Source organism: Nematolebias whitei, chromosome 19, assembly GCF_014905685.2.
Source record: "Nematolebias whitei isolate Nwh7 chromosome 19, NemWhi1, whole genome shotgun sequence".
In the NCBI taxonomy this organism is placed as follows: Eukaryota; Metazoa; Chordata; class Actinopteri; order Cyprinodontiformes; family Rivulidae; genus Nematolebias; species Nematolebias whitei.
In genome coordinates, this window is record NC_056516.1 from 23,719,144 (window position 1) to 23,746,849 (window position 27,706).

The following is a 27,706-nucleotide window of genomic DNA, read 5'->3' on the forward strand; positions in this document are numbered from 1 at the left end:
AATAGGTTTGAGCTAAATATTTAGTTAGCAAATTAAATATTTAGTTTAGGAATTAAATGTTTAGCTTAAAAATTCAATATTTAACTTGTAAATTAAATATTTAGTTTGGAACTATGACATTTATAAATGCATTTACGACATGGTGAAAATATAACTGAAAAAACAACAAAAAACCTTTTTTTCTTATGAAAGGCTAAATAAACCAAAATATTGCTGTTAAATTTTGACTGTGTAACTTTACAAATGGCACCCCATAGTGGAGGACATTTATGGCAAAAACGGGCTAAAGACAGGCAGCGTGAAAGTTTCCAAAAAGTGAGAAGGGAAACAGATACAAAGTAATACTATGATGGGTAACCAGTTCCTCCAACCCCACCATTAATGCAACCACCCCCTTTTTTGTAACTGGAACCAACAAAACAATCATTGGCTGGTTATGTACATGCAGTTTCCCCACTACGCCTGCCGCCCTTTAGACACTATGCCTTATCCCAAAGCCATCTGCATCTTTAAACAACACAAGCTGAAATCAGTTTCCTGGAAACAAACGGACCTGGCACAGCAAATTTGACTCTTACACAGTATTTCTTTCACTTTTACCTGTGTTAGGTCCGTATGGCTGACTCCAAAACAACACACCAACAAACAGGATTACACTCTTATTTGAAACCAAGATGAAAATATAAAACATGCGCAAACAAAAAAAGTACCATACGTTTTTTTCCAAAAATAAAAACTCAACTATTTGTTTTATTTTTTCCCATCAATCCCGCAGACCAACCTGCAACCTTTAATATTTCGAATAGTCCAAATAAATGTACCGTTTACGTTTGTTAGATAAAAACTGTGGTGGCCAAAATAAATCAGAATGAAACTATTTGGTTCAGAAGGTTGACATAAAATTGAAATAATTAAAAGATAAATAAACATTGTGATGGTGATTTTATTGAAAATGGACATCAACACAGAATGATACCAGTTTTACTCACTGGTATTTTCAGAGGCGCTCGGCTGTGAAGTAAAGAAAGAAGGCTTTGAGAAGAGGACGCTGTTAGACTGCTCTAGTTTGACATCACCACATTCTAAAATGACAACAGGTACGAGCTGTGACTCTATTGTGTGACCCCACCCACCCACCGAAACATACAGGCACATATACAGAGTGACACCCACCTAACAAAAAAAAATTTCAACTAAATCACAGGGGCACAGAGTGGCAAGAGTCCAGGGTGCAACCAAAAAGCTCCAGCTTGGAGTTGCACAGTCATATCCACACACACACACACGCACACACACACACACACACACACACACACACACGCACACACACACACTGGATGAAGTGTTACGAGCTGGCAGTTTAGTGAACATTTTCTTCTGTGATTTGATGGACGTCTCCTGGTCTCTGCATCTGTTGCACCTCCATCATCATGCTGGTTCTTCCCTGAGCTCTGTACAGTCTTTTCAGGGCTACCTCTCCTCCAGCACACACACATGCACACACGCACACACACACGCTGATCCATTTCCCTCTGGGTGGGGTTAAAAGTCTGCTCCTCAGGTAAACTGTCACACAGAGAAAGTGAGAGTGATCTGGGCGACCTGCTGATTCTTTCCAGCCACAGTGACGTCACCAGTTTCGACCACCAGGGGGTGCTACCAGCACTTATCCAGCCCTGCAATACAGAAAAACATGGCATCAGAGCCATCTTTGTTTGTACCATTAGATAGCAGTACACAGCACAAATAAAAGCATGGTCTCTGTTGATTTTACTTCGTTCACCCTTTATAGTGATAGTTAAAATTACTAAAGAGTAAAACTTCTGAGCCTGTAAAAAACAATTTTGTAGTTCGTGAGGTTACATCAAAGAGGTTTATACAGTAAAACGAGGTTTGTCAGGGGCCAAGGTTTAAAATAAGTCACGAGGAAATTATCCGTCTGCTTCATGAGCCTCCTCCTTGAATCGCCACCTTATGATGGTGGAGGAGTTTGAGTGCCTAAATGATCCTAGGAGCTATGCTGTTGGGGGCAGTTTCCCCTGGTAGGGTCTACCAAGGACAGATCCAAGACCAAAGCCTGGTCCTAGGTGACAGGCCAGGCAAAGAGCGATCCCAATGACTCGTATAGAGACAAAACAGCAAGGAGCTCTGTGTCTCTTGCCCGGACGTGGGCCTCACCCTGGAGCTAGACCTGGGGGAGGGGCTTGTTGGAGAGTGCCTGGTGACCGGGTCTCTATCCAGGGGGCCCGGTCAGGCTCAGCCTGAACGAGCAACATGGGTTTGCCTTCCTGTGGGCCCTCTACCTGCAGGATGGAACATATGATTTAGGTGTGAAGTGTATGGGTTGTAGCCGAAGGCGCTCTGTCCCTGGCTTACCAAAGCTGGCACTTGGGATGTAGAAAGTGACCTCTCTGGCGGGGAAGGAACCTGAACTTGTGCGTGAGGTTGAGGTACTGACTAGATATTGTTGGGCTCACCTTGACACACAGCACGGGCTCCAGAACCAATCCCCTTGAGAGGGGCTGGACCTTATTCCACTCTGGAATGTCCATGGAAGATGTGCTGAGCTGATGTGGGTCTACTTTTAGCCCCCCCGACTTGGAGCCTGTGTGTTGGAGTTTTCCCTGGTAGATGAGAGGGTAGCTTCCCTGCACCTTCGGGTGGGTTTGTGCCTATGCGCCGTCAACAAGGTAGTTAAAAAGCTCCATGGTGGCAGGGCTCCAAGAGTGGACCAGCTTTTTACCCTCACCAGGGTCCTTGAGGGGTCAAGGTAGTTTTCCAAGTCTGGTCCACATGTGTTTTGGGGACTTGGAAAAGGCATTTGACCATGTTCCTTGAGGTACACTGTGGGGGGTGCTCCTCGAGTATGGGATTGGGGGTCTGTTGCTACGGGATATTTGGTCCCTATACAAGAGGTGTGAGAGTTTAGTTTGCATTGTTGGCAGTAAATCAGACCCTTTCAGGGTGAGAGTTGGACTCCACCTGGGTTTCTGGTTGTCAATGATTCTGTTCTTAACTTTTATGAATAAAAGCCCTATGATCTCAGGGTTGTGATCAGTCTTACATCGGGGAAACTAAACAGCCACTGGCCAAAAGGATGGCCCAGCACAGAAGAACAACATCATCAGGCCAGGACTCTGCGGTCTACACTCATCTCCAGGCCAGCGGTCACTCTTTCAGGGATGAAGATGTTCACATCCTTGATATCGAGGAACGATGGTTTGAAAGAGGAGTAAAGGAGGCCATCTTTGTGAAAAGAAACCGTCCATCATTAAACAGGGGTGGAGGCCTCCGGGTTCAACTGTCCCCCTCTTATTGCTATTATCACTCAGCCCTCTGTGAATAGCAAACAGCCATCAGGGCACTAACAACCAATTGTTAGGCTCATGGTCCTCCTTTATCACGTGAACACCTAGTTCTGGATGTCAACGACAAACAGGTTGATCCACTATGAGAAGGTGCTGTTAATAAGACTGAGTTTGTTGCAGCTCCTCAAACTGAAGAAGTCTTTTGGATAAAAGACGAAACATTTCAACAATGAGAATCCGTCCAGAGAACCTGAGTTAACTTTGTTAGATTACCTACTTTTGCTACAAACACTGGGATACAAAGCAATTTATAAATGTTTGTTAAGAAAGATTGACCTCAGCACCAAATTTAATGTACTATTCATACTAAATGTTAGAACTGTTCTTTTTAGGATAAAATGTATCTATTCAGTTCAACTGTGGGTTGCTTTACTAATGTTAGTAACCTGTTTTCTTTAAGTGTTTCCCCCAAACAAACCTCTACTTATTTGTAGGGCCAAATGGTTCAGTTTATCACCCTCACCCTTCATTCCTAAAATATTTAGGATGTCTCTACCTCTTAATGTGATAATGCAAAATGTGAATATATAATTATGTATTATTAACCATGAATCAACCAATTTTCAACTCAACAGTTCTGAGGATAAGAAGGAAATGAGATGCTCAACCTCAAAATCATCCACTAAAAAAGATGAAAAGTAACTGGGACCGAACGTTCCAGGTACTCGGGGTGGAAACAGCGTAAGAAACTCAATATACACATGAATTTGATCCTTAAGGATCCACAGTCTTTATAAAAATGGAAAGAGCATTTAAAATGACAAACTCAGCATTCGGTCAAAAATTAAAAAAGACTGAAGTAGAAGAAATGTTTATTTTTGTGACTCACGTGTAAAGAGGCTGTAGCTGCAGATGAGAGGACTTCTGAGGCGGCTGGTAGCCGTACGAGTCGAACCCACCGATGAAATCAACTTTGAAAGAAAAAAAAAAAAGACATCATTTTATTTAATTTGAACTTTTTTTGTAAGCGAGATCAGATTCTAGTTTAACATGTCATGCATCATCTATTGAATTTGATGTACCTTTAAAAACATTAGAAACCTACTGTGATGTTAAAAAGTGCAAGAATGATCTTTATCATTTGACAGTTGTAGCCTAAATATCACTTCCACCTTTATTAGAAACTTAAAAAAAAAACATGTCCTTCGATTAAGCAAATATTTTACATCACTGGAGATAAGTGTTTTTCTTGGTGCAACATCTCTTATTTTTTACCAGTTTTCTTGTGAAAGCTTGTCATTTTCAAGACATTAGTTTTTTTTTTATTTTACAAGAAAATCTAAGTAAACATTAATTATTTATTGCAGCTGTATTTGTTTGCAGACCTACATTAGTAAAAAGGCTATTAGAAATGAACCATTAGTGCTTAGGCATTTTATTACTAGGAAACAAAACAAAAAAAGTCACTCATATTATTTTATATTTGATGTTTCCCCATTTTCTTCTCCAGAAATTATGGGATGATGTGTAAAATGCACAACGTAATTAATGTTAGGTCATTTGTTTTAGTTTAGCTACGGATGCACGATATTATCGGGGTGGTATCGGTATCGGACGATATTAGCGATAAAGTTAAATATCGGACATTCCATCAAAATGACCGATATAAAAGGCTTCTGTTTTAAGTTAATTTTTAATTTAAGAAACTATCAAGTATTAATGCACTACTACTTATGCACTTTTCACTTGTCGCTTGTGAACAGGGTGAGTTTAGATTTGTGAACATTTACAAATTTGCACTGTTCGAGTGTTGACATTGTGTTAAAGAGTAAATGTCATGAATACATTTGACATTAAACATAATCCAAGTTGAAGTGTTGCATCATTTCCAGATGCCTTTTTGGCATCTGCATTTGGTAGCAGGCCAAATTGCCAAATATCATGCAGAATAATGTAGTATTTTAATTCCACAGCAGATAAAGCTATGTAGTCTTGGGAAAAAAAAATATTGGTATTGGATATCGGCCAAAAATCCAATATTGTGCATCCATAAGTTTAGCAATATCAATACTGCTGTTATGAAGGTCCACCACTAATAAAACAGTAAATTATTAAAGACATCACAGCCAAACCTTGAACTCTAAGAAAATCAGACGTATAACGTCTTAAAGTCCTTCGTATCGTTCACAGAGTGAGAATAAAACACCACTGAGAGGCACAGATGGCACGGCTGACAGACAGATGGACGGACGCCGTCATGGTGGGAATATTTCAGCAGCACACATAATGCTCCTCAAAGATGGAGAGCTCACATCACCCAGAGGGGGATCCTCTGCCCTGATACATCTCCGAGCGTGACTCACGAAGAAGAAAAACAAGACAACAACTCTCAAACACAAAGCTGCGTTTCTTTAGCACTAAACGCTTCGTCAACTGCCAGACAAGCAAAATGAACTGACAAAGAGCTGGAAGACCATCAGCGAGCTTTTAGAAGACAAAAGCACTCACAGCTGTCCTCGTCGTCCTGGAAGACTTTGCTTACGTAGCAGGCGTACACAAAGCCGAAGAGCTGTCGGAGAAAAGACGGTCAAAAGTCAAGCAAAAGCTGCGTGACACACATTACAGAAAGATCGGAGGGCTTAGTACGTACGGCCAGAAGGATCTGAATGGCCGAACTCAGCACCTCGATGTACTGGTAGTCAAGGAGGCACCCGGACACGCTGATGACATGGTGGTCATCGGGGGCTATCTGAGAGTCTAGCACCGGCGTTACCAGGCAACCAGGACCGTGCTCCATCCACCAGGAGCGATGGAGGGACGTGTTAAAAGTCATGAGAAAGTCTCTTTTCTGAACACACACCATGAGGATGATTATCAGGGCTGCGCCGTCAGTCAACCTTATCTTTAAATAAACACCACGACTTACCTGAGACAAGTTTCCAACTTCCAGGTAGAAACAAATGATGAAGGAGTTCCATCCCACCCACAGGACCAGCCACACTGCATACTGTCAAAAACAGAAACGTTTAAAAACAGCCAAAGTGTTTCTTAAAGGAATGTACACCACCCGCTGCATTCTATACCAGTTGTAGACTAAGACCATCTGATGATACAAAGTGACAAAGTTGTAGCTGCTTTAGTCAAACCTTGAAAATAACGTGTCATAGACTATAAATTGTGAATGACTCTCAGCTACTACCACACCAAACTTTAGCCCAACATCTGTTAAACTCACTGAGTTAGAGCCAATATTGAGCTGGATTAAACTGATTAGCGGATGCAGCCATCTTGAATTGGATTTACTCAATAAGTTAAATCAGCTGTAGATCTACATCCAATGATTACATTATGGGATTTCCATCAAAACTTGCCCATTGGCTCATTAGATATTTTGCTAACAGACAGCCACACTGTACATTATCGTCTGTTTTTGAACACCTTACTAACCAGAGCTGTGACTACAGGTGGGAGCGGGGGATGGATAGGCAACACTCACAAAAATGAGGTATCTGAATCGAAACTGCACAGTGCCAAACATGCCCAGGATGACGGCCATGATGTGCAGGAAGTTGGCCAGAATGGGAGCCCACTGGTAGCCCAGGAAATCAAACACTTGCCTCTGGAGGGCTGCCACCTGGAGAAGACACACGCACAAACAAACAAAAGAAAAGAAAAAAGAAACGTAAAGGAGGGGACTCACACTTATTCAAGGTGTTGCACACACATAGTGACAGGAAACACAGACATAGGGGCTGCCGCAGCTGTTTCCATGGCAACTGACTGGAGCCGCCAGCCAGTCCAGTGAGTGTAAAAAGAGGAGCACCCCCTCTCATTCACCCCCACCCACTAAAAAAAGCTCCCCCAAAACTAATGAGAATCTACAGGCCAAATCCCTCCGCTGCACAAGAACTCATCATCCCTGGAAACAATAGGCCCAACAGCTGCAGCGCACGTTGCTGCATCAAAACAGAATCACTCTCATTACACATTCATTTATTTTTATTATTTATGGGTTTTAAAGAACAGGCCGGAGCTATTTGAGGACACTGGGAGGGAAAGCTCAGTCTGAACTTTAGATGGAGGGAAGCTTGTTTAATAACCTCTAGCTTCTGACTGAATGTGTAGCACCACCTTGTATCCAAATCCTCTACCACCTCCTGTAATGTGGCATGACCCCCCCCCCCCCCCCCAAACAGCTGCAGCTCAAAGACAGGCTGGAAAAATGTCTGATTACAATGTGCATGTCTGAAGCATGCTGATCTAATTATATCTTCTCGCACGCACACACTTACCAACTGCAGTGCACAGATCACCAGCAGCGTGCACCTCCCGTCGCACTTCCCCATTTTGGAGGGCTCAGGTCGCGGCTTGGAGCCGCGGAGGCTCCGGGGAAACGACGAGTCCCCGGTCAGATCCAGACTGCCTGCCCGTGTCAGCTCACACCATTCCCGGGTGAACACTGCTCAGGGCCGCCTCCTCCAGCAGCGCTGCTCCGGCGCTCTCCCTCACAGCGGCTGACCCATGCTGGCCTCCTGTTTTTTATTGTTGTTACTAAATTCCAGTCGCGGCGAGGAAGAGGAGGAAGAGGAGGACTGGGTCCGCTTCACACCGGCCTGCTGCGAACTCCGAATCACCTCGGCCACACCTTCCGAAGAACAGGGGGACACACAAAGGCACAAAGAGACGGAAAGCTGTCACAGTGTGCCCCGGGCTACAGACACAGACGAGCATCACATGATACCGGATCACAGATAGCGAACCCCGCAGCGGCACCACGGCTAACGCCTGGCTACAAGCCCGCCGCGGACACAAAGCGGCTCGCGCGAGCCCCTCAACCGTCGTCCGGATCGCGCTCTCCTCGCGCGGCTCAGCGGAGACAAACAAAACCCGTTAACCGACGGAGCCGCTCACCAGTACCGGTGTCTCCCTCTCTGCGTGGCCTCCTCCGCTCCGTCTCCCAGCGTCTTTTGTCAACAGTCGGGGCCGAGAGGGGGGTGGGAGCTCACAGTAACCGCGACCCCCCCTCGAGGAGGAGCTGCGTGGATTCTGCAGATCCGCGTGCGAGACTGCGCGCGAGCGAACATCAGAGGCGTCTGAAGCTCGAAAGGAACGGGGGGAGCTAGCACGGAAAGAGCGGCGAAAATGATGGTTTTTACGGTGTGGGAGTGAGGAGCCTGCGGCCGTTCAGGGGGGAGGCTCATTCAAAGGCATCGTTTAGTTTCTGTTAGAGACCTCCAGCTCAATAAAGTGACGTTAGGTCAGCGAACACTCATTTAGCTAATCGCCGCCGGGGAACAATAAAAGATGGAGTCCGCGGTCTAGTAATGCTGAGGTTGCGGGTTCGAGCCCAGGTCGCGTCAAAACAAACATCCTGTTAACGAATTAAATTAATTTATTTACAGAACTGTGAACAAGACTCAAGTCTTTATAGTTTTTTTTGTTTTGTTTTAAGCAAGACTTTTTTGGTTATTTTTTTCCCAGGGTTTCAACATCAAGTCGTTTCTTTTTAAATATATATATTTTTACGTTTGTTAAAATCCACTTAAACTCTTAAATGTTCATCATTCAGATTTTAAAAAGGTTCATAGGACGAGCCAGTGTTATTTTTTTTACTTGACAACCATTTAAAATCACATCTGTCACCAGCAGCCTGTCACAAAAATACAATTTGCTCCAGATTTCTAGGGATTTCCAGAGAAACTACCTGAAAACAACAATCTGTTTACTTCTTTATTAGTCTGTTCAGTGTAAAGGGTTAGAAATCACTGCAGCAGAAGCTAAAAGATGGAGCTCCTGTTTTAGATTTTTGCCTTATTTTTTCATATTTTATAGATACTGCTTATGTGCTGGCCTGACTCTTGTTTATTTTCAAGCACATACTGAGCTCTTACAAGAACCGAGAAACTGGTTAAAACACAACCAAGTCCAAAGCAAGATCCTTAAAGACGTTCAGAAACATCTGAAGGATCATTGATCAGGACCGCTTAAAATGAATAAATGAAAGGTTGACTTCCTAAAAGCAAAAGTTAAAGAACTTAAATTTGGTTAAATTTTGTGTCCACTCTAGTATATTGTTCAGGATCCTTTCAGTGTTGAGTAATAAACTGAATTTATGCAACAGGGAAAAATAAACTTTTAAACAACATAAAGTTAAACAGCTGAGCATTGTGAGACGTGTTAACCACATGTTCTCCTAAGAATTGCAAAAAGGTTTATTAGAAAACTGCACTCATTAAGGCCAAGCTGCAGGATCATTTTCAGGAACAAAATGTGCAAGGAAACAAATAAAAACTGTTTACAGCGTTTAAATAAAATCCTCTGGAAAAAAACAACTTGATAACGGGTTCAGAATATGACCCGCCTCTGAAAATAGGATTTACTACTGCTCTAAACTTAAATTTTATTGTCATTTAGGATAAATAATAAATAAAATAAAATACGTCCCATTTATAAATCTATTTTAACAGCTGTTCAAAGATGCAGTGAAGTCAGAGAAACCCTATCCAGTTTAAAACAATAAAACGTAACGTCAGTCATCACGGAGACAAAACAACACGACGGGCTGTTTACACAGAATACTGAAGTTTATTAAAAAGAAAGAAATCAGAGTAAAAAAAGGTTGTTGTAACCAATTTAAACAAACATCATCCTGAGGTTGTGAGACGAGCCATCAAACGCTTCCAAAGCAGGACACACACACACACACTTACAGTCAAATGTACACACACATCTTATTGAATTTCTCCCATATACAGACGTTTATCGCTGGAGCCAGAAAGCACTGTGAAGAGACAAAACAAAAGTAGTTAATAAGTTTTAACACCAACTGACACAAACAGACTTCTAGCACATAAAGCCTCCGTAGTCATCCAGATTATTCCTTGGAGCTTTGTAGATCTTTGTGAACGCACGACTGAAAGCTAATCCGACGCTCACCTACAGGCTCCTCTGGGTGGAAGGCCACCTCGTTAACAGATCCGGCGTGACCCGGCAGCTTGTACAGGATTCGACGCGACGTGGTGTCCCAGATGTACACGAATCTGTCAGACACCAACAGAACGGTTAGCAGTAACAACGCTGTGACACAAAGCAGAGAAAGAAACGTGACGACTGATGGATTTATCTCATTCACGTCAGAGAAGACACTCAGAACACAAACGTTATGTTATGACTGAACGTTTATGAAGCATTCACACGGTTGTGATCCATTTTTCTTCACAACGTTTTTCAGCATCTTTCTCGTTCTACAATTTTTGTGCTATTTAAACAAATCATATGTCAAAATGTTCAGCTCTTTCAGGACAATCCTGCTATGAGTTTAGGTATTGGTGCAACTTTAGCTTTTTGAAATATTTAGCCTTTTCTGACTTTTTTTCTCTTGTAGAAAATGAATGGAGCTCATTTTACATCCTTCAAATCTTTAGATCTGTTTACAACCTTTCACTGCTCCTTACACATTTTGTTCTGGTTCAGCTTCTTTCAGCTTCCTCGTGCAAATTTAAACATTTTTTCTGCTACTTTCAGCTAATTTCAGCTGTTTTGTGCTCCTTTCAGATTCTTTCAGCTATCTACAACATTTTTGTGTTTCTTCTAACTTCTTTCTGCTAATTTCAGCTTGTTATGCTCCTTTCAACTTATTTCTGAAAGTTTCAGCCTTTTCTACTATTTCAGCTGCTATATAGCTGTTTATGCTAATTTAATTTTTTTCAACTAATTCCACTTTTTTTGAGCCTAATTCTACAAAAATGTACTCTTTCTAATTCCTTCTTGCATTTTCAGCTTCTTTCTGCCTTTTTAGCTACCAGTACGTTTCAGCTGTTTTTTTTTTTGTGCTAATTTCAGCTTTTTTTCCAGAAAATTTCTTCTTTTTTGTGCTCCTTTCTGCCAAACGTGTTCTTTCTGCTTATGCTAATTTAAGCGTGTTCTACCTTTTCAGCTACCTTTTTAGAATTTTTTTGCGAATTTCAGCTGTTTTCAGATAATTTTTCTTGATAATTTTTGCTGCTTTCAGCCTAATTAACTTCTTTCTGCTAATTTCAGCTTGTTTTGTTTTTTCCAGCTTTTTTCAGCCAGTTTCAGCTTTTTTTTTTTTTTTGCTATTTCAGCTACTATTTAGCCATTTTATGCACATTTTGTTTTTTTTCCAGCCAATTCCACTTTTTTTGTTGCTAATTTCAGCTCTTTCCACTTCCTTCTCGTAGGTTAAGTTTCTTTCTGCCTTTTTGGCTACTTTTTAGATTATTTTTCTAAGTTTCTCTCTCTTTTTTGGCTGATTTGCTCATTTTTGTGCTCATTTTTGCTTATTTAAACCAAATTCAGCAAAATTGTGTTCTTTCTGCTTCTGCTAATTTAGGCTTGTTCTTTCATTTCAGTATGTTTTTTTATATATATCAATCAACCTTTATTTATACAGGTAAATCCCATTGAGCCTCGAGGACTCATTTACAAGAGAGACCTGAGACCTGATATATACCAACTTCAGCTGTTTTTCAGCAAGTTCCTCTGCAATAAGCAATCACACTGCATTTCCACAGGAAATGCAATTTAGTTACATTTACCACCATTTAGTCAGTTGTCTCCAAACAACTTGACTGTTGTAGCTGTACTTTATTAGGATGCTTAACCTTTGATATTAACATTCTGTGGAACGGTTTTAAACAATTAGAAAAACAAAAAATGTCAAGATTTATAAAAGTGTTTGAATGAACTACGATTATTTTTAAAGATAGGAGTCGTTTAAGAACTTCAGTAATCCACCTTTGCCCTGGCCTCGCTCTATCTAGCCAATAGCTCGTCAGTCTGGTCGAAATTAAACTATTTCTCCAAAGAGACTTTGCTCAAAGATTTATCTACCACAGGTAAGATATTAACTGTTCACAACCTTTCAACAGAACCCCACCTCAAAAGATGGCAACTCTCAGTTTTAGGTGCGCCAGTTTAATTTCTTCCAAGAACTGAAAAAAATCCACAACTTCCCCTCGTTTTAAACTCTGACTCACTGTGAATTTTTCATTTATCAATAAAAACATTTGTGCTCTGAGACCTGCAGACTAGCTGTCCTTTTCAGCCTCCAGAGTAAAGATTTAGGTCCAATATCTGCAAAAAAGTCTAAAAAGTCTTAGTATAAGTTTACCACGTGAGCCCTCTGTTAGAAGACTTTCATAGCTGTCTTTTTTGTGTGTCGTAACCTCATTTATCCAAAAAATGTGCTTGTTTTATCTTTGTCTTTGGCGGTTGTTGTTTAAAATTTTCCTGACATCAACTTGGATCCTTACAGATCTTCTCATTGTAAAGCTTAAAATAAACCAACCATGAAGAGATATTACTCATACAGAGCTAAATCATTCAAAGATTTGAGCCAAAGCAGCTTCTGGTAAAAGTTCAGCTCACTTTGTGATAACAAGCTAAATTAATTACCATCACATGCTAACAAAAATCACAGACATTCTCCAGATGACACGTGTCACATGTTTCAAGTGAGGACAGATTAAATGTTACATATATAAAAACAACTTTTTTCCTCCCTTTTTACCAAATCAGAAAAAGTACCTCATGGAAAAAAAGGCCTCTGCATACATAGTATTTTAACTCCAAATACAATTTTTGAATCTAATGACTTTAAGCTTTTAGACAGGAAACAAACTTTTACTTTGAAATTCACTTTTAAAGCATCTCATTCTCCATGTTTAAATCCATGAGGCAACAAACAGGTCGTAGTAAAAAGATTAATAATTGGCAAACTATATTAATGTTAGAAGAAGTAGGCCTGTCGAGATAATAAATCAATTAATCGCATGCTAAATGAAAATTATTGACCTCATTTTAATTTATCTGCTTTATCGTTTCTTCGCGTCTCTCTCTTTCTACTGAAGACACTGGATGACAAAAGTTCAACTCCGGTGCTCTTCACTGACCCTTTTCTCCCTTTCTCTTTAAAATCTGTTTTAACCATCCACAATCGCATTTTTGGATCGTTAAAAGCAACTAAGCTACGAGCTAAGCTTACAGGCCGACCTCGGGGAAAAAACCTCCATCTTGTCGAAGTTCCAAAATTCACAGTTGAAACCCGTGCCTTCGTGTAAAAACTTGGTTTTCTCTGCAAAAAGAAGCTGAGAACTTGTTCACTGATATTTTGTTAAAAGCTTTGTGTGGAAAAATGCTATGCTAAAGAGCTCAAACCACACCGAGCGTCTGCCATTTTGAGAACCGAAGAGAGACAGCCCATGTCACGTCAAGGGGCCTCCCTCCCATTTTTCTTAAAGAGACACACTGCTTGCTCCCTCACTATCCATCCTTCGGTTCAAACAGTCTTATACTGCCGTCTGGTGGTCGAAAAATGATACTAAACACAAAACAAATTAAACATTTCTTCTTAAATTTGACAATAATTACTAATTATTGTAAAATTTCAAACAATATTATCGTTTATCGCAATAATTTCTGAGACAATTAATCACCCAGCAAAATTTGTTATCATGACAGGCCTACGAAGAAGTTGTAATTTAGTCATCCGGTTAGGACAAAGTACCGAAAGATGTAAAGAGTGAGAACAAATGTTTATGTTATGCGTTTGTCTGCTCGTTTCTCACCTGTCAGCTGAGCCTGCAGCTACTTTACTGCCATCAGTGGACCAGGAGCACCTGAGCAAGTTCTGAACAAGCGGGAAAAGATGTTTTGGACGTCATCAGCAAGAAGAGCTCTCGATAAGATAAAAAGTTGTCACAGCTACAAGTTAAAATACTTTTAATACTGTTCATATGATCTTAGATATAACAAGCCCATTTGTCTGGAAGCAGAAGAGAATCCTAAAAAAGGTTAATAAACAAGAACAACTGGACTTTTATTCTGAAGCTGAAGATGTTTTGCTTCCCATCCAGGAAATTTTATCAATTCAAAGGAGTAAAAAACAAAGAAAGAAGCAAAACCTCTTCAGCTTCAGAAGAAAAGTCCGTTTTTTTTTGTTGTTTGTTTTGAACCCTTTTTATGGCTTGATCATAACCTGGATGACTGAGAACCTCCACCAGTAATTAGAGGAGAAGCACTTGTTTTAATGCTAGTAAATCATATTACCTTCTCAAAGTTGTGAACATTGCCTTGGAAAATCTTCACGCATCTCTCCTTGGGTGCAAATGGTCGCACGTCCCAAATTCGCACTGCGAGGACGCAGAAAGAAAATGAGTCGACCGCCCATCTTTCAACGTTACGAGACACGAAACAGCCAAAACTACCTGTGTTGTCCATGGAGTTGGACAGAAGGTAGGACCCCTCGGAGCTCAGGCTGAGTCCGGTTACAGAGTCACCGTGGCCGTGCATGTTGTAGATCAGCTTGTTCTGCCGCAGATCCCACACCTGAAGACGATGAGAAGTTTCAGACTGGCTTTAACACAAACACCCAGAGAGGTTACAGCACAGACGGTGGGCATGGAGCCGCTTTCACATCAATACATTTGATCAATGTCGTCGTAAAAAGAGCCTGATCAAGCAACATCAGAAGAAATCCTACTTTTATTGTGACATTCAGCACATGTGGACCCATCATAACATTTACTATCAATATTTTGGTGATCTTGGATAATTTATCTAGTGTACACTTATTATGTTACCTGTTGGCAGTTCATTAAAAATGATTACAGGATTTTTCTAAATTATTTTCTATTTATCTTAGAAACTCTTGGCTTCGTGTTCATGCAGGACTTCAGCACCTTGATGTCATTGTCGATGCCTCCCGACAGAATCTGATCGCTGGTGTCGTTAAACGTCACGGCCAGAACCTGGTAGGTGTTCTGGAACGTGTGGACGGCCGCTTTCTTGCGAATGTCCCACAGCTGAGGTGCAAACAAATATAATTTAAAACCAGAGAAATTGCATTTCCTTCATGAATGCTTATTGCAGAAGAACTTGCTGAAAAACAGCTGAAATTATATATAAAAAAAATACATTTTGAAATGTAGCTGTAATGGAAAACCCTAAATTAACATTAGAAGAAAGCAGAAAGAACACACATTTGCTGAATTCGGTTTAAAAAAGCAGAAATTAGTAAAAACATAGGAAACTAGCTTAAAAAAATAGCTGAAAAGTTGCTGAAAAGGAAAAATGTAGCTTAACCTACCAGAAGGAAGTGTAAAGAGCTGAAATGAGCTAAAAAAAATGTGGAATTAGTTGAAAAAGCTAATATTAGCATAAAAGAGCTAAATAGAAGCTGAAAGAGCAGAAAAAGCTGAAACTAGCAGAAAAATGCTGAAAGGAAAACAATAAGCTGAAATTAGCAGGAAGAAGCATGAAAAACTAGAATTTATCTGAAAACAGCTGAAATTCGCTAAAAAAGCTAAGAAGGTAAACTGAAGAGGTAAAACAAGCTTAAATTAGCATGAAAGGAGCAAGAAAACATGTATGCCCAATTATGCTGAAAGAAGCTGAAATGAGCACAAAAAAGTGGAAATTATCTGAAAAACGTAGAAATATATATAAAAAAATCAGCTGAAAAGTAGCTAAAAAGGCAGAAAGAAGCTTAAGTTAGCAGAAGGAAGTGGAGAGCACATATTTTCTAAATTAGGCTAAAAAAAGTTTAAATGAGTGCAAAACATGTGGCATTAGCTGAGAAAGATAAAATTAGCATTAAAACAGCCCAATAGTAGCTGAAATAGCAGAAAGAGCTGAAACTTGAAGAATAAACTGAAAATTATCATTACGAGCTGAAATTAGTAGAAAGAAGTTAGAAGAAGCGCAAAAATGTAATTAGCAGAACGATCTTAAAGGAGCACAAAACAACTGAAAAAACAGCTGAAAAATGTTTAAATTTGCAGAATGAAGCTGAAAGAAGCTGAAGCAGAACAAAATCAGATCAAATCAGAAAAACATCTATAGATTTGAAGAATGTAAAATGAGCTCAATTCATTTTCTGTGAGGAAAAAAATAGCAAAAAAGGCTAAATATTTCAAAAAGCTGAAGTTGCACCAATACCAAAAGTCATAGCACCCTTCTGGACGAGCTGAACGTTTTGATGTATGATTTGTTGAAATAGCACGAAAATTGTGGAATATGATGCAGAAACACGTACAGAAGAAAAATGGATCACGATAGTGTGAATGCTTCATAAACATTGACACAACTAAACTTGTGTCTACATCTACGACTACATGACCACTGTGGGCTAAACCTCGATAATGAGCAGAAATATTCAGATTAAAACAACTCGACAAGAGCAGCTGGTTTTAGTTGTCAGCAGCAAACTGGTTGATCCACTACGAGAAGGTGCTATTTATAAGACTGAGCTGAATACAGCACCTCAGAATGAAGAAGTCTTTCGGATGAAAGACGAAACGTTTCTACTTTTTTTGTTGTTTGAATGTCCAGAGGACCAGACTTAACTTTTTAGATTTTTCTACCTGGATTATTGAGCATGCATCAAGAGATCGACAAGAGGATGTTTTTTTAAAAAACATTTCACCTTGATGGTCCCATCATCACTGCCTGTGCAGACCAGTTGGGGCCCTCGGCGAGCTGGGTAGCAGGTGTTGACAAAGGAGGTGTGGCCCTTCAGGCGTTTGACCCTCTCACCTGTTTCACTGTCCCACACACCGACAGTTTTGTCTGTGCTGGCTGAGAACAACAAGCTGGAACAAAGACAAAACAACTTATCACACTCCTAAATTCACAATGAATGTTTGATGGCTAACGTATTCTTCCCCATCAGAGGTGAACTGATTGGATGTTGTTGCACCCGTGCAGACCTGCCGTCTGTGTTGTAATGCAGCTCCATCACGGCTCCGCTGTGACCCTTCAGAGTGGCGAAGTTCTCACAGTCTCCGTACACGTTCCACAACACTGCAGCGAGGAAACACGGTGAAGTCTCTCACAGCGACACAATGCGTTTGTCAAACGGTTGCAGGAGAGAAACCGTGACAACAGCTTACATATGAGCCTGTCAAATCCCGAAGAGGCCAACGTGGCTCCGTTGGGGTGAAACTTGCAGCAGTAGACCTCACCCTCGTGGCCGGACATCAACATGATGGGAGCTTGCAAGCTGGAGGTCCGTGGAGGGCCCTGTGGGACCAGCAGAGTGAGTCCGCCTCGTTTTTATTTTGACATCAAAAAGGCAAAGTCTGCACATAATTCAAAAGGCATAACAGCCACTACGTTTTCTTTAGTAGCATTTTTTTTAATCTTGTTAGTTATCACTGGTTAAAACTCTGATGTAACATTTTGCTTCCATTAATTGTCCTATTTCAACAATTCATATATCAAAACGTTCAACTCATTCAACACATTCCTGCTATGTCTTCTGGTATTCAAGCATTTATTTTTTCTTTTTAACACATTTAGTCTGTCCTGCCATGATTTTCTTGGAGCTCTCGTCTCATCCTTCAAACCCATTGTGCTGTTTAAAACCTTTTACTGCTCATTTCAGCTTTTTTCCCCAACTACTTTTTAGATAGGTTTCTGCTGATCTTTGTCACTAATTCCCACCTTTTGTGCTTCTTTCTAACATTTTCAACTTTTTAAGCTCCTTTCAGCCTCTTTATGCTAATTTTAGCTTTGTTAAATTAGCTTTTTCAGTTACTTTTGTGCTGATTTCAGCATTTTTCTTCTACTATATTTTGTAAAGTCGACTCATTCGGTCAGTTTTTGTGCCAATTTGAGATTTTTGCGATCTATTCAGCCTCTCTCTTCCTATTTCAGCTTATTCTGCTACATTTCAGCTCTATTTAGCCTTTTCTACACGTCTGCCATTTTTCTACTTTCAACTTGTATTTTTTTTTGCATTAACAGTTTAATGATGAAAGCTTTTCAGCTTGATTTGAACTTCTTCAGCAGGTTTCAGCAAAAACCCTTCAATAATAAGCATTCACACAGAGTTTTCTCAGGAAGTGTTGGTTTCTCTCACGGTCAGTCATTTTCGCCCTCACTGATCAGCATTGCTTCTAACCAACTTTTATGCAGGGAATAAAAAGATGCAATTCTGACTTGTGAGATTTATTAAAATATGCATACATTATATGCTATAATCAGAACTTCTTCAGTGTTTGTGGGACTTAACCTATGGGAAATAAAAGATTTTAAAATATCTCAATAGATGTACTTAAGGGTGTAGTAAAGCTTGGAAAAGTCTGTTTACATGCACATGAATATCCTTGTTTTAATCCTACTTTGAGTATTATTTTTGCCTGACCAGTCATTATAAAATAAGCAGTCATTCTAAAATCCCAGTTTTAGATTTGTATAGTTTTATGTCTCTCAATTATTTCTCTTAATCAAAACAAGCTCAAAAACTCAATCAAAAGGCTGTCTGAAAAGCAGAATTAGTTTTTAAACAAGCATCACATATCCATTATTCCTGTCATTTAAAGTAACAAAGAAAAGGCATGTTTACAATGAATAAATAAAAATATCTCAAATGTTGCACTGAGAGAACGAACCGAAGCCACGAGTTGCTGAGACTGGGCCGCCGACACCAGCTCCATCCGGGGCCGCTTCATGGCGGAAGGAACCACCGCCATGTCTCCGGGTCTTTTCATCGGTTCAATCATCGTGGGAGCAGTGAGCAAAAAGCGGCAAAAACGAGTAAAAACAAAGCTACAGCTCCAAAAATGAATGAACAGCTACGACAAGAAACGTCTAAGGAAGCACCACCGACGAAGAAGACAAGCGGAAGCATTTCCGCATGTTTCGAGGCTTCTGATTGGTTGAAACGTGAACCGGCTGCTGTGATTGGCTGATTTTTTTGTCTGCGCTTCTTGCACCGGATGTAAAACAACCCAAGCTCAGATGCTACGAAAGAAGGTAATAAAATGTTTTTCAGATTTAGAGCTAAGAAGTCTATCCGTTTGGTTCAAGTTAGCACGATTTTTTTTTAAATAGCAAAACGACACAAGATTTTGTTAAAACCTATAGCATAGTTCCTCCTTATGTTTCAACCGATGTGTAGCGTGATTCAATGGTTCAGTTATTGTTTTGTATTCCACACGCACATACACTACGAGTCTTACAGAAAAGTAATGGATGTATGCTTTTTTCTGTAAAACCAGACTAGTCAATGCTAGTATACAGTTACTTTCTAATAAAATACTAAATTTATCAGCATAAACTCCTCCTATTTTGTAGATAAAGGCAACATAATTTCTTTAAATCTGCATTTCCAATGTCAGATTGTGTTTCTTCCAGTATATAATAAATTATGTGCTATAGCAATAATAAAAGTGTAAGTAATTTTATTCTTATCAGGACTTTACAAATCCTGCTGGTTTTCAGCAAACAGAGAAAACATTAGTAAATGTTAAAATAGCCTTAAAGTGTAAAAGTGCAATCACATAATAAAACATAATGATGCAAAACACGTCCTTTTTATCTGAATAATGACTAACCATTCATAAATGTTAAAACTGATTGAACTCCATATATTATTCCTGTTACACACTGACTGATATTATTTACCTTCTTATAATGTGATATAACTTGGAGGCTGCGATAGCCTTTTATATGTGCAAATACCTGAAATGAGGTTAGACAACAGCTTCCGGCTTGTTTTTCAGTCAAATTTATCCTGAAAATGTTTTTGTATTTTTAGGCTTTCTGTCACTTTTTCACAGTTCTTATATTGTGTTTTAATGATACTGCAAAAATAAAACATGTTTAATCGTCCATCTACCAGGTATTCTGATAAACACTTGTTGAGAAGATGTCCGGTCGCGAAGGGTCAAGTCGAGAACCAGCTGGACTGGACGGTCTGCCACCGCTGTACAGCATTGCCAAGGGAGAAGTTGTTTCTGTGCAAACCTACGGAGCCTTTGTCCGGCTGCCCGGGTACAGGAAGGAAGGTTAGTAAAAGGTTAAGAGAGCTTGTATTTTTAATTTTTTTATAAAGAGAAAAAATAAAGGTCCTGAACACAAGCCCAGTGAAATGAATCAAAATGAGATAAAATCTGTCAAATTAAAATAAATTAGAAGCTGTAAGCAAAGAAATACACAGTACGAACAAATATGTTTACATTTTATTAACCATATCGTGACCATTTTAGTCAGTGTCAAAATATTTTGTGGTAAAATTCATGGAAGCATAAAGGGTGTCAAACATATTTTGTAAAATATTATTTTATTTTATTCTGTAAGTTACCCTTTTTTAACTTTGTTTTTATGGAACATTTTTCTTTTTTTTTTGTGAACAGCTGACAGCAATAACACAAAAAAAACAACAACAAAAGGGCCAACAAAGCAAAATAAAGTAAAATGTTTCACATGTTTTCTGGTTAGAGATAAATAAATACTTTACAAATCTAGTGTGCTTTGTTTTAAATCAAGAAAACATTTCCATTGTTCTTCATATTGTTCATATTTTTCCAAGGAATTTTAAGGAAAAGGTTAGTCGCTCCAGAACATAAAGTCCGTGTGTTATGTCCATCCATTCTGAGACAGTTGGCGGTTCCTCATTGAACCATTTTCTTGTTTTTTTCTTTTATATTTGCCGCCTGTAATATTTGTAACAAGTATCTGTCTTGTATCTTCAGTCCAGTTGGTATGTTAATATGCACTGAAGCTCTCCTCCAGCGGTAGCCCATTAATTTGTTGAACAGTTTTAACCACATCTGTCCAGTAAGGGGAAATCTTAGGATACTCCCAAAAGATATCGAAGTTGCCTACATTTACCATGTTCAACATTTTTAGTTTATAGTTCCTTTTCTCTGGGGGGTAATAAAAAACCTCATGGTATTTTTCCAGGTAAACTCCCTCCATAAATCAGAGCTGGACGTTGTTATCATGGTTTTACAAATATTTAACCAGTCTTCTTCAGATAATCCTTTACTAGCCTCTTTCTTCCATCTGAGCTTAATGCACGTAGAAGACGGTTTATTCTCTATTTGTAATACTAAGTCCTGGAAATCTGTTTTTCTAAGTTACTTTTTTGATTAAGTTTTAGTTATACTGTGGCTTTAGCACGTTTGCAATATTTTTCTCCACTAGAGGGCAAAGATGAGTTAATTTTTGAAGTGGGTGTTAAGGACAGAGTGGATAAAAAAAAGAGGGAGCATACATTTAAAAATATTATATTTAATCTGGTTGTGCTTGTTTTAAAGATTTATAATAAATAAGAGAATGCTTGAATGTTGACATCTTTATTCTCAGCAAAACAAAGATGTTTTAGCCTATCAAAAGGCTGCCATGTTCTTTTTTTTTTTTTTTGCTCAGCCTTTTTGTGTGTAATTCACATGGACCCCTGTAACCTTTCCATACGCAGGTTTGGTTCACGTGAGCGAGATGTCCGCCACCAGGGTTGAAAGTGCCTCAGAGATCGTTGACGTCGGGGAACAAGTGTGGATCAAAGTGATCGGACGAGATGTAAGAACGTAAAAACGTGGCACACGCGATGCAGCGTGGCTTTTAAATCTGTTGTCAGCACAGAAAAACACAGTTCTGCTCTCCGTCCGTCAGATTCAGGGAGACAAGGTGAAACTGTCATTCTCAATGAAAGCTGTCAATCAAGGGACAGGGCGGGACTTGGACCCTAACAATGTTCAGGCAGAGTAAGTGTTTTCAATGTGTGTGTGTGTGTGTGTTTGCAGAAATGTGTTATTTATCTGTGTGTGTGTTTGCAGAAATGTGTTATTTATGTGTGTGTGTTTGCAGAAATGTGTTATTTATGTGTGTGTGTTTGCAGAAATGTGTTATTTATGTGTGTGTGTTTGCAGAAATGTGTTATTTATGTGTGTGTGTTTGCAGGCAGGATGCAAGGAGAAGAAGGAATTTTAGAGATCAAGGCAGCAACAGAATTACACTGGAAGCTGTTCTCAACACAACATGTTCGAAGTGCGGCTGCAAAGGTGCATCATGTCTCAAATCCTGAAAGAACAAGTGGATTTCTGCAGTTTAATTTCCTAGAATTCACCTGCAGTTCATGCAGCAGGTTTTATTAACTCATTACTCCAATTTCAGGTCACTTTACAAAGGACTGCTACTCCGCTCCAGGCTCACAGTACGCTCTGGTGCCTGAAGAGGATGATGAAGAGCCGCAGCAGCAACAAGAGACCTCCAGAGCAGCACAGCAGCAGGATGCAGACAAAAAGAAGAAAAAGAAGGTGAAAACGTCAGCATTAACAATCTGTTTGGCTCTCACTACCTTTTGTGCGTTCACAGCTTAATAGTCTAGCAGCTCATGTGACCAAACATGTCTGTAGCTGCAGCTACATGAGAATATTTGAAAAAATCTCAGATTTCTTTGCTGATACGACAATCTGAGTTTGGTGTTAGCGAAACTGCCGTGAGCCGCCTCTACAGCCTCTTTGGTCAAGTTTCTTCTGTTGCGTCACAGATCAGTGATCGTTCTTGTACGTTTACGCTCCAGGAGAAGAAAATGAAGAAGAAGAAGAAAAGGAGGGAAAGAAAGGAGTCGGAGAGCGACGGCAGCAGCGGTGAATGCAAACCCAAGCGGAGACGTAAGAGCAGCAGCGCAGAAAGACAGGACAAAAAGAAGAAGAAGAAGCACAAAAAAGAGAAATTGCACAAGCGCAGCTGAGACAGCAACAACACCAGACGCATGCCTACAGTCACACACACTGCAGCAAACAGACGGACACGTTTCTATTCATTATTATTCCTGAATAAGTAACTAATTATATAAAACCTTAATCTGGTAAAGTTTACTTCCTTAGTCAAGCAAATAAAGTGAAACATTTCTGATGGAAACTCAAAATGCAATTCATGTAAAACAAACAAAACAAGGTCATGTGACCATCTCCACTTGTCCTAAAGTGCCCTCGGACTCCCTCATAGTCAGAGGACGCTACATTATCAGATGTGTGTAAGTTATAGGCAGCACATGGCGGCCCCTTTTGAAACGTACACACAACTGAGTGATCAGGTTTCCACGAGGCAGACTGTAGGTGGTACAGATGAACCACACACACAAAGGAAACAGGAAGTGTAATGTAGTGCAACAGGATCCTTGACGTGCAGTGACATCCTAAGGTTTCACATCATTTATTGTCTCTATATGCATGTTTTTCTGGGGGTGTCAGACCTCCAGAGAGGCAGCTCATTGTCCTGAATGTTACCTGTGAACTTCATTAAAGCTGGTTTTATCAGTAAAGCTAACAAAACACCTCCTGTCATCTCTGTTCAAGGATCTAGAAGTCGTAGTGGTGGTGGTCAAATGTGCTCAAGGGCTCTGAACACAAAAAACAGAGGTTGTATTCAGTGTTTTCAAGTTTTGCGACCGAAGAGAAAAGGTGCTTCGGGGAATCTAGATCACATTTGTGCTGCTCTGATCCAGTTTCAAGCTTCAGCTTGTAAGATTCATAGATTTCCAGATGCTTTAAAACATCTCCACTGTAATCCACAAGGAATGACTCAGATCTCAACAATCTTCATTTAATCTTCAGTCGTTATCCTCGGGACCACGTGGATCTAAAGCAGAACTGCATCACCCGATTTTGCACGTTATTATAATACACCTTCGACAACAGTCAGCAGAAGTTTGTTTATTTATTTTTTAATAATCAAACTTGTATCTGACATCCACAGATTTCTTTATTTTTCCTAAAAAGATTTTGGCTTCACTCTTTGAAAAAGCGCAGTTGATTTTAAGAATTGGTGTAAGTTCAAATTATTTAGAGAAAAATGAAGCCATGTAATCAGTTAAGGAGACTTTCTAGTTGAATTTAATAAAATTAAACTAGCACTTCTATAAAAACGAAGGCATTAGGTTGGTTTCTTGCAAAAAAAAAAAAAAAACACCTGCATAATATCATTAAAATTAGAAACATCTAAAATTGATGCAGAAAAACTGGTTCATGAATTTGTTACATCTAGACTGGACTATTGCAATGGTTTATTATCTGGGTGTCCAAATACTTCTTAATTATTATTCAGTTAATCCAAAATGCTGCTGCCAGAGTCTTAACTGGAGTTAGTAGGAGAGATCATATCTCACCAGTTTTAGCTTCTCTTCACTGGCTCCCTGTCAAGTCCAGAATTGACTTCAAAATCTTACTTCTAACCTACAAAGCCCCCAACAACCTAGCTCCATCTTATATTACAGATCTTCTTGTTCCATATTTTCCTAATAGAGCATTTTGCTCTCAGACTGCAGGTTTACTTGTGGTTCCTAGAGTTTCCAAAACCAGAATGGGAGGAAGATCTTTCAGTTATCAGGCTCCTCTCTTGTGGAACCAACTTCCAGTTTCTGTCCGTGAGGCTGACACATGATCCAGTTTTAAGACTGGGATTAAGACTTTCCTTTTTAATAAATCCTATAGTTAGGGTTGGCTTGTTATGCTGCTATAGGCTTAGACTACTGGAGGACAAATTGACTTCATTTCCTTAAATGAATTGTTACAATTGAATAGTTTTCATTTGATATTATTTCTATTTCTATCTTAACATGTGATTCTTGACCTGCCATTGTGTATCTGTTCCTCCTTCCTGTTCCTCTCAAACCCAACTGGTCGAAGCAGATGGAGCTTGTCCTTTGCCTGGTTCTGCTAAAAGTTTTTTCTTCATGAAGGAGTTTTTCCTTTCCGCTGTCGCCTTCATGCTTGCTCAAGATGAGAGTTCTGCGATGAAGTTAAATTCAAACAGTCTGCTCCTCAGATAAATAATGTTAAATTATTATTTTTATATATGAATGTTTCTGTTCAGTGCCCTGAGACGACTTCTGTTGTGACTTGGTGCTATATAAACTGAACTGAATTGAATGTTGAAGGACATTTTAAGAACGCTAATTATTGATAAATCTTTACTGCCGCTGTAAATAATCTCTGAATCAACATAAAAATGGGTTTGCTTAACTTAATGAGGAAACTTTAAGGAATTTCTGGAGTGGAGGAAGAAATGTCTACATTTACAGTACATACTTTAAACAAGTGCATATTTTTAGGATTATCGATTCATTTTCTTTTTTTTTTATTTTAACCAAAGCATATGCTATTGGTAGATGTGACTACCATGTTGAAGTTTGGAAGAAGACATAAAATAAAAATAAACGAGTTTAGAGTAAAGTATAAAAATTCATGAGCAATCTTCTGCTGTCTTTGAGAAGCTGCTGATGTTTATTGTTTGTGTTTCCAAGAAGGAAGCTCATAGTTTCAAGTCTGACTAAAGTTTGAAGCAGATCATGTGAACTGGAAATAAAACCCTCAAGAAGGAAGGTTTGGTTTCGATGAGAAAACAAAGGTTTGGTCACTTTGACTCAGGCTATGTTGAACCCTGGTGGCAGCAGCATCTTTCTCCACTCTGCCAGGAGGAAACAGTTTACACAAAGTTAATTATAAAAAATTTGTCCTTGAAATCAGAAAGTGAACACCTTAAACTCGATGTTGCAATGACCCACACATCAAACCTGATGGGAGAATGAATAAATACAATTAATGTCTACGGTAGTTTGTGTTAGGAAACCAACGAGTTTTTTTAATTCCCAAGTTTTGCTGATAAAAATGAGGTCAAATATTAAATAAAATATCTACTAGCTCACTGATGGCCTCTAAAAGTAATCAGTCATGGTGCCACTTTCTTGTAGAATTATTAAACCTGCAGGGTTATTTCCTTGAGTGTCTCTGCACTGGTCGTGTGATGGTCTGGGGATCTGACCAGGGTTTCTGAGATAAGCTCCAACCTCCTTGTGACCCTGAACAGAATATATAGAAAATAATAATAATGATAATAGTTTATTTGTATAGCACCTTTCAAACAAATGTTACAAAGTGCTTCACATTAATCAATTAAAACAACATTATAAATGACATAAGAAACACAAAAGTATACCAAATCAATTAAAATAGATAACATAAGAAAGAGAAATAAATAAATTCAGATATTAAAAGCCTTATTAATAAACAAGTAAGTTTTAACTAATGATTTAAAAGAAGACAATGAAGAGGCCAGTCTAATATTTAAAGGAAGAGCATTCCACAAATTAGGAGCCCTGACCATAAAAGCCCTCCCTCCTGTCACCTGTCGAGCTCTGGGAGTGGAAAGTAAGAACAGATTTAAGGATCTGAGAGTGCAAGAAGGGATGTAGGGGGTAAGAAGCTCAGATAGACATGATGGCGCAAGACCATTCAGGGATTTCAAAACAGACAATAAAATTTTAAAATCAGTTCTAAAAGCCACAGGGAGCCAATGCAATGAGGACAGAACTGGAGTGATGTGCTGATATTTATGGGATCTTGTGAGAACTCTAGCTGCAGTGATTTGTACTCATTGAAGACGATTAAGAGAACTTTGGAGCAGAAAATAAAGAGTTACAATAATCAAGATGACAGGAGACAAAGGCATGAATAAGAGTTTCTGCATCAGTTAAAGAGATAAATGCTCTGATTTTGGAAATATTCCTCATTTGAAAAAATGCTGTTTTAGTGATGTTCTTAAAATGTTTAGAAAAACTAAGATTAGAATCAAAGGTTACCCCCAAATTTCTGGCTTCACGAGTGCAGTTAAAACCAAGAACAGAAAGGGACTTAAATACTAAATTGGCCTTGGGTACAAACACCTTCACCTCAGTTTTATCATTGTTGAGTGAAAGAAAATTATCAGACATCCAGGTTTTGATGTCTGTAAGACAGAGGGTAAGTTTATTGAGTGTGGAGAGGTCTGATGGGTTAATAGCCAAATAAATCTGGGAATCGTCTGCATAAAAATGAAAAGAAACATTGAATTTATGAATAATTTAGCATATACTGTACATAGAAAATAATAGTGGCCCAAGAATAGACCCTTGTGGGACACCACAGGTGAGAAGCTGAACTGGAGGAATTATTGCCAGAAATTACCCAAAAAGTTCTGTCATGAAGATAAGATTTGAACCACCTCAGAGCAATGTCTCTAACACCTAACCAATAATTTAGTCAGCTCAGTAGAATATTATGATCCACTGTATCAAATGCAGCAGAAAGATGTAGGAGCACTAAGACAGTACAAAAGCCAGCATCTGAGTATATCCTAAAATGAAAGGGAGAAAACTTTAGGAGGTGATGTCTCCTCCTGTGCTTTCACCCCATTCACCTCACATCTAGTTGGCAGTAACTCACCAGCACATGACATGGGAGGCAGTGGTATAAATTTAGAACTCACCCAATTCATGAGAAGGAGAGATGACATCACCCCCCCCCCCCCCCACCACCCGTTCATGTACACTTTCAAAAAACGTTCAGATCAAAAGTGACACATCCAGTGGTATGTGCACATTAAGAGAAGCGGTTAACTATAATTAACTTCACTGCAGCCTCTTGTGATGGAAACGGTCACACAGTGTACTCTGAAGTTTAACTAACCATGGCTCATAATGGAGCACTGTCAGGCTGCCCACATTCATTAAAGTAACGATAACCTTGAGCTGTAGGTCCCTGAAAGAAACTTTACATATTTTCTCCTCTCAGCAGTGAAAAAAAAAAAAATCAAACAGAGAAATGCAC

At 39.4% G+C, this 27,706-nt stretch overlaps 3 protein-coding genes across 4 annotated transcripts; 1 reads left to right on the plus strand and 2 right to left on the minus strand.

The window, feature by feature from the left end:
* Positions 1-235: 235 nt before the first annotated feature.
* On the minus strand, positions 236-7,733 carry nkain1 (sodium/potassium transporting ATPase interacting 1). 2 transcript variants are annotated; one of them, XM_037693388.1, is made up of 7 exons: positions 7,601-7,654; positions 6,805-6,942; positions 6,235-6,315; positions 5,959-6,156; positions 5,817-5,877; positions 4,198-4,279; positions 236-1,676 (listed from the first exon to the last, which is right to left on the minus strand). In XM_037693388.1, exons 1-7 carry the CDS (start codon positions 7,652-7,654, stop codon positions 1,667-1,669), a joined length of 624 nt encoding a protein of 207 aa, XP_037549316.1. In that variant the 3' UTR covers positions 236-1,666. The 2 variants fall into 2 exon arrangements, with proteins under 2 accessions (XP_037549316.1, XP_037549317.1); XM_037693389.1 differs by having other exon boundaries at positions 5,959-6,315; positions 7,601-7,733.
* A 2,245-nt stretch (positions 7,734-9,978) lies between these two features.
* snrnp40 (small nuclear ribonucleoprotein 40 (U5)) lies at positions 9,979-18,943 on the minus strand. The gene is made up of 10 exons (XM_037692772.1): positions 18,725-18,943; positions 17,222-17,351; positions 17,039-17,132; positions 16,756-16,921; positions 15,011-15,133; positions 14,537-14,657; positions 14,379-14,461; positions 13,898-13,959; positions 10,245-10,348; positions 9,979-10,089 (listed from the first exon to the last, which is right to left on the minus strand). Exons 1-10 carry the CDS (start codon positions 18,833-18,835, stop codon positions 10,040-10,042), a joined length of 1,044 nt encoding a protein of 347 aa, XP_037548700.1. The 5' UTR covers positions 18,836-18,943; the 3' UTR covers positions 9,979-10,039.
* A 101-nt stretch (positions 18,944-19,044) lies between these two features.
* On the plus strand, positions 19,045-23,328 carry zcchc17 (zinc finger, CCHC domain containing 17). The gene is made up of 7 exons (XM_037693487.1): positions 19,045-19,088; positions 19,957-20,122; positions 21,538-21,638; positions 21,732-21,823; positions 22,020-22,120; positions 22,233-22,375; positions 22,642-23,328. Exons 2-7 carry the CDS (start codon positions 19,984-19,986, stop codon positions 22,810-22,812), a joined length of 747 nt encoding a protein of 248 aa, XP_037549415.1. The 5' UTR covers positions 19,045-19,088; positions 19,957-19,983; the 3' UTR covers positions 22,813-23,328.
* Positions 23,329-27,706: the final 4,378 nt, after the last annotated feature.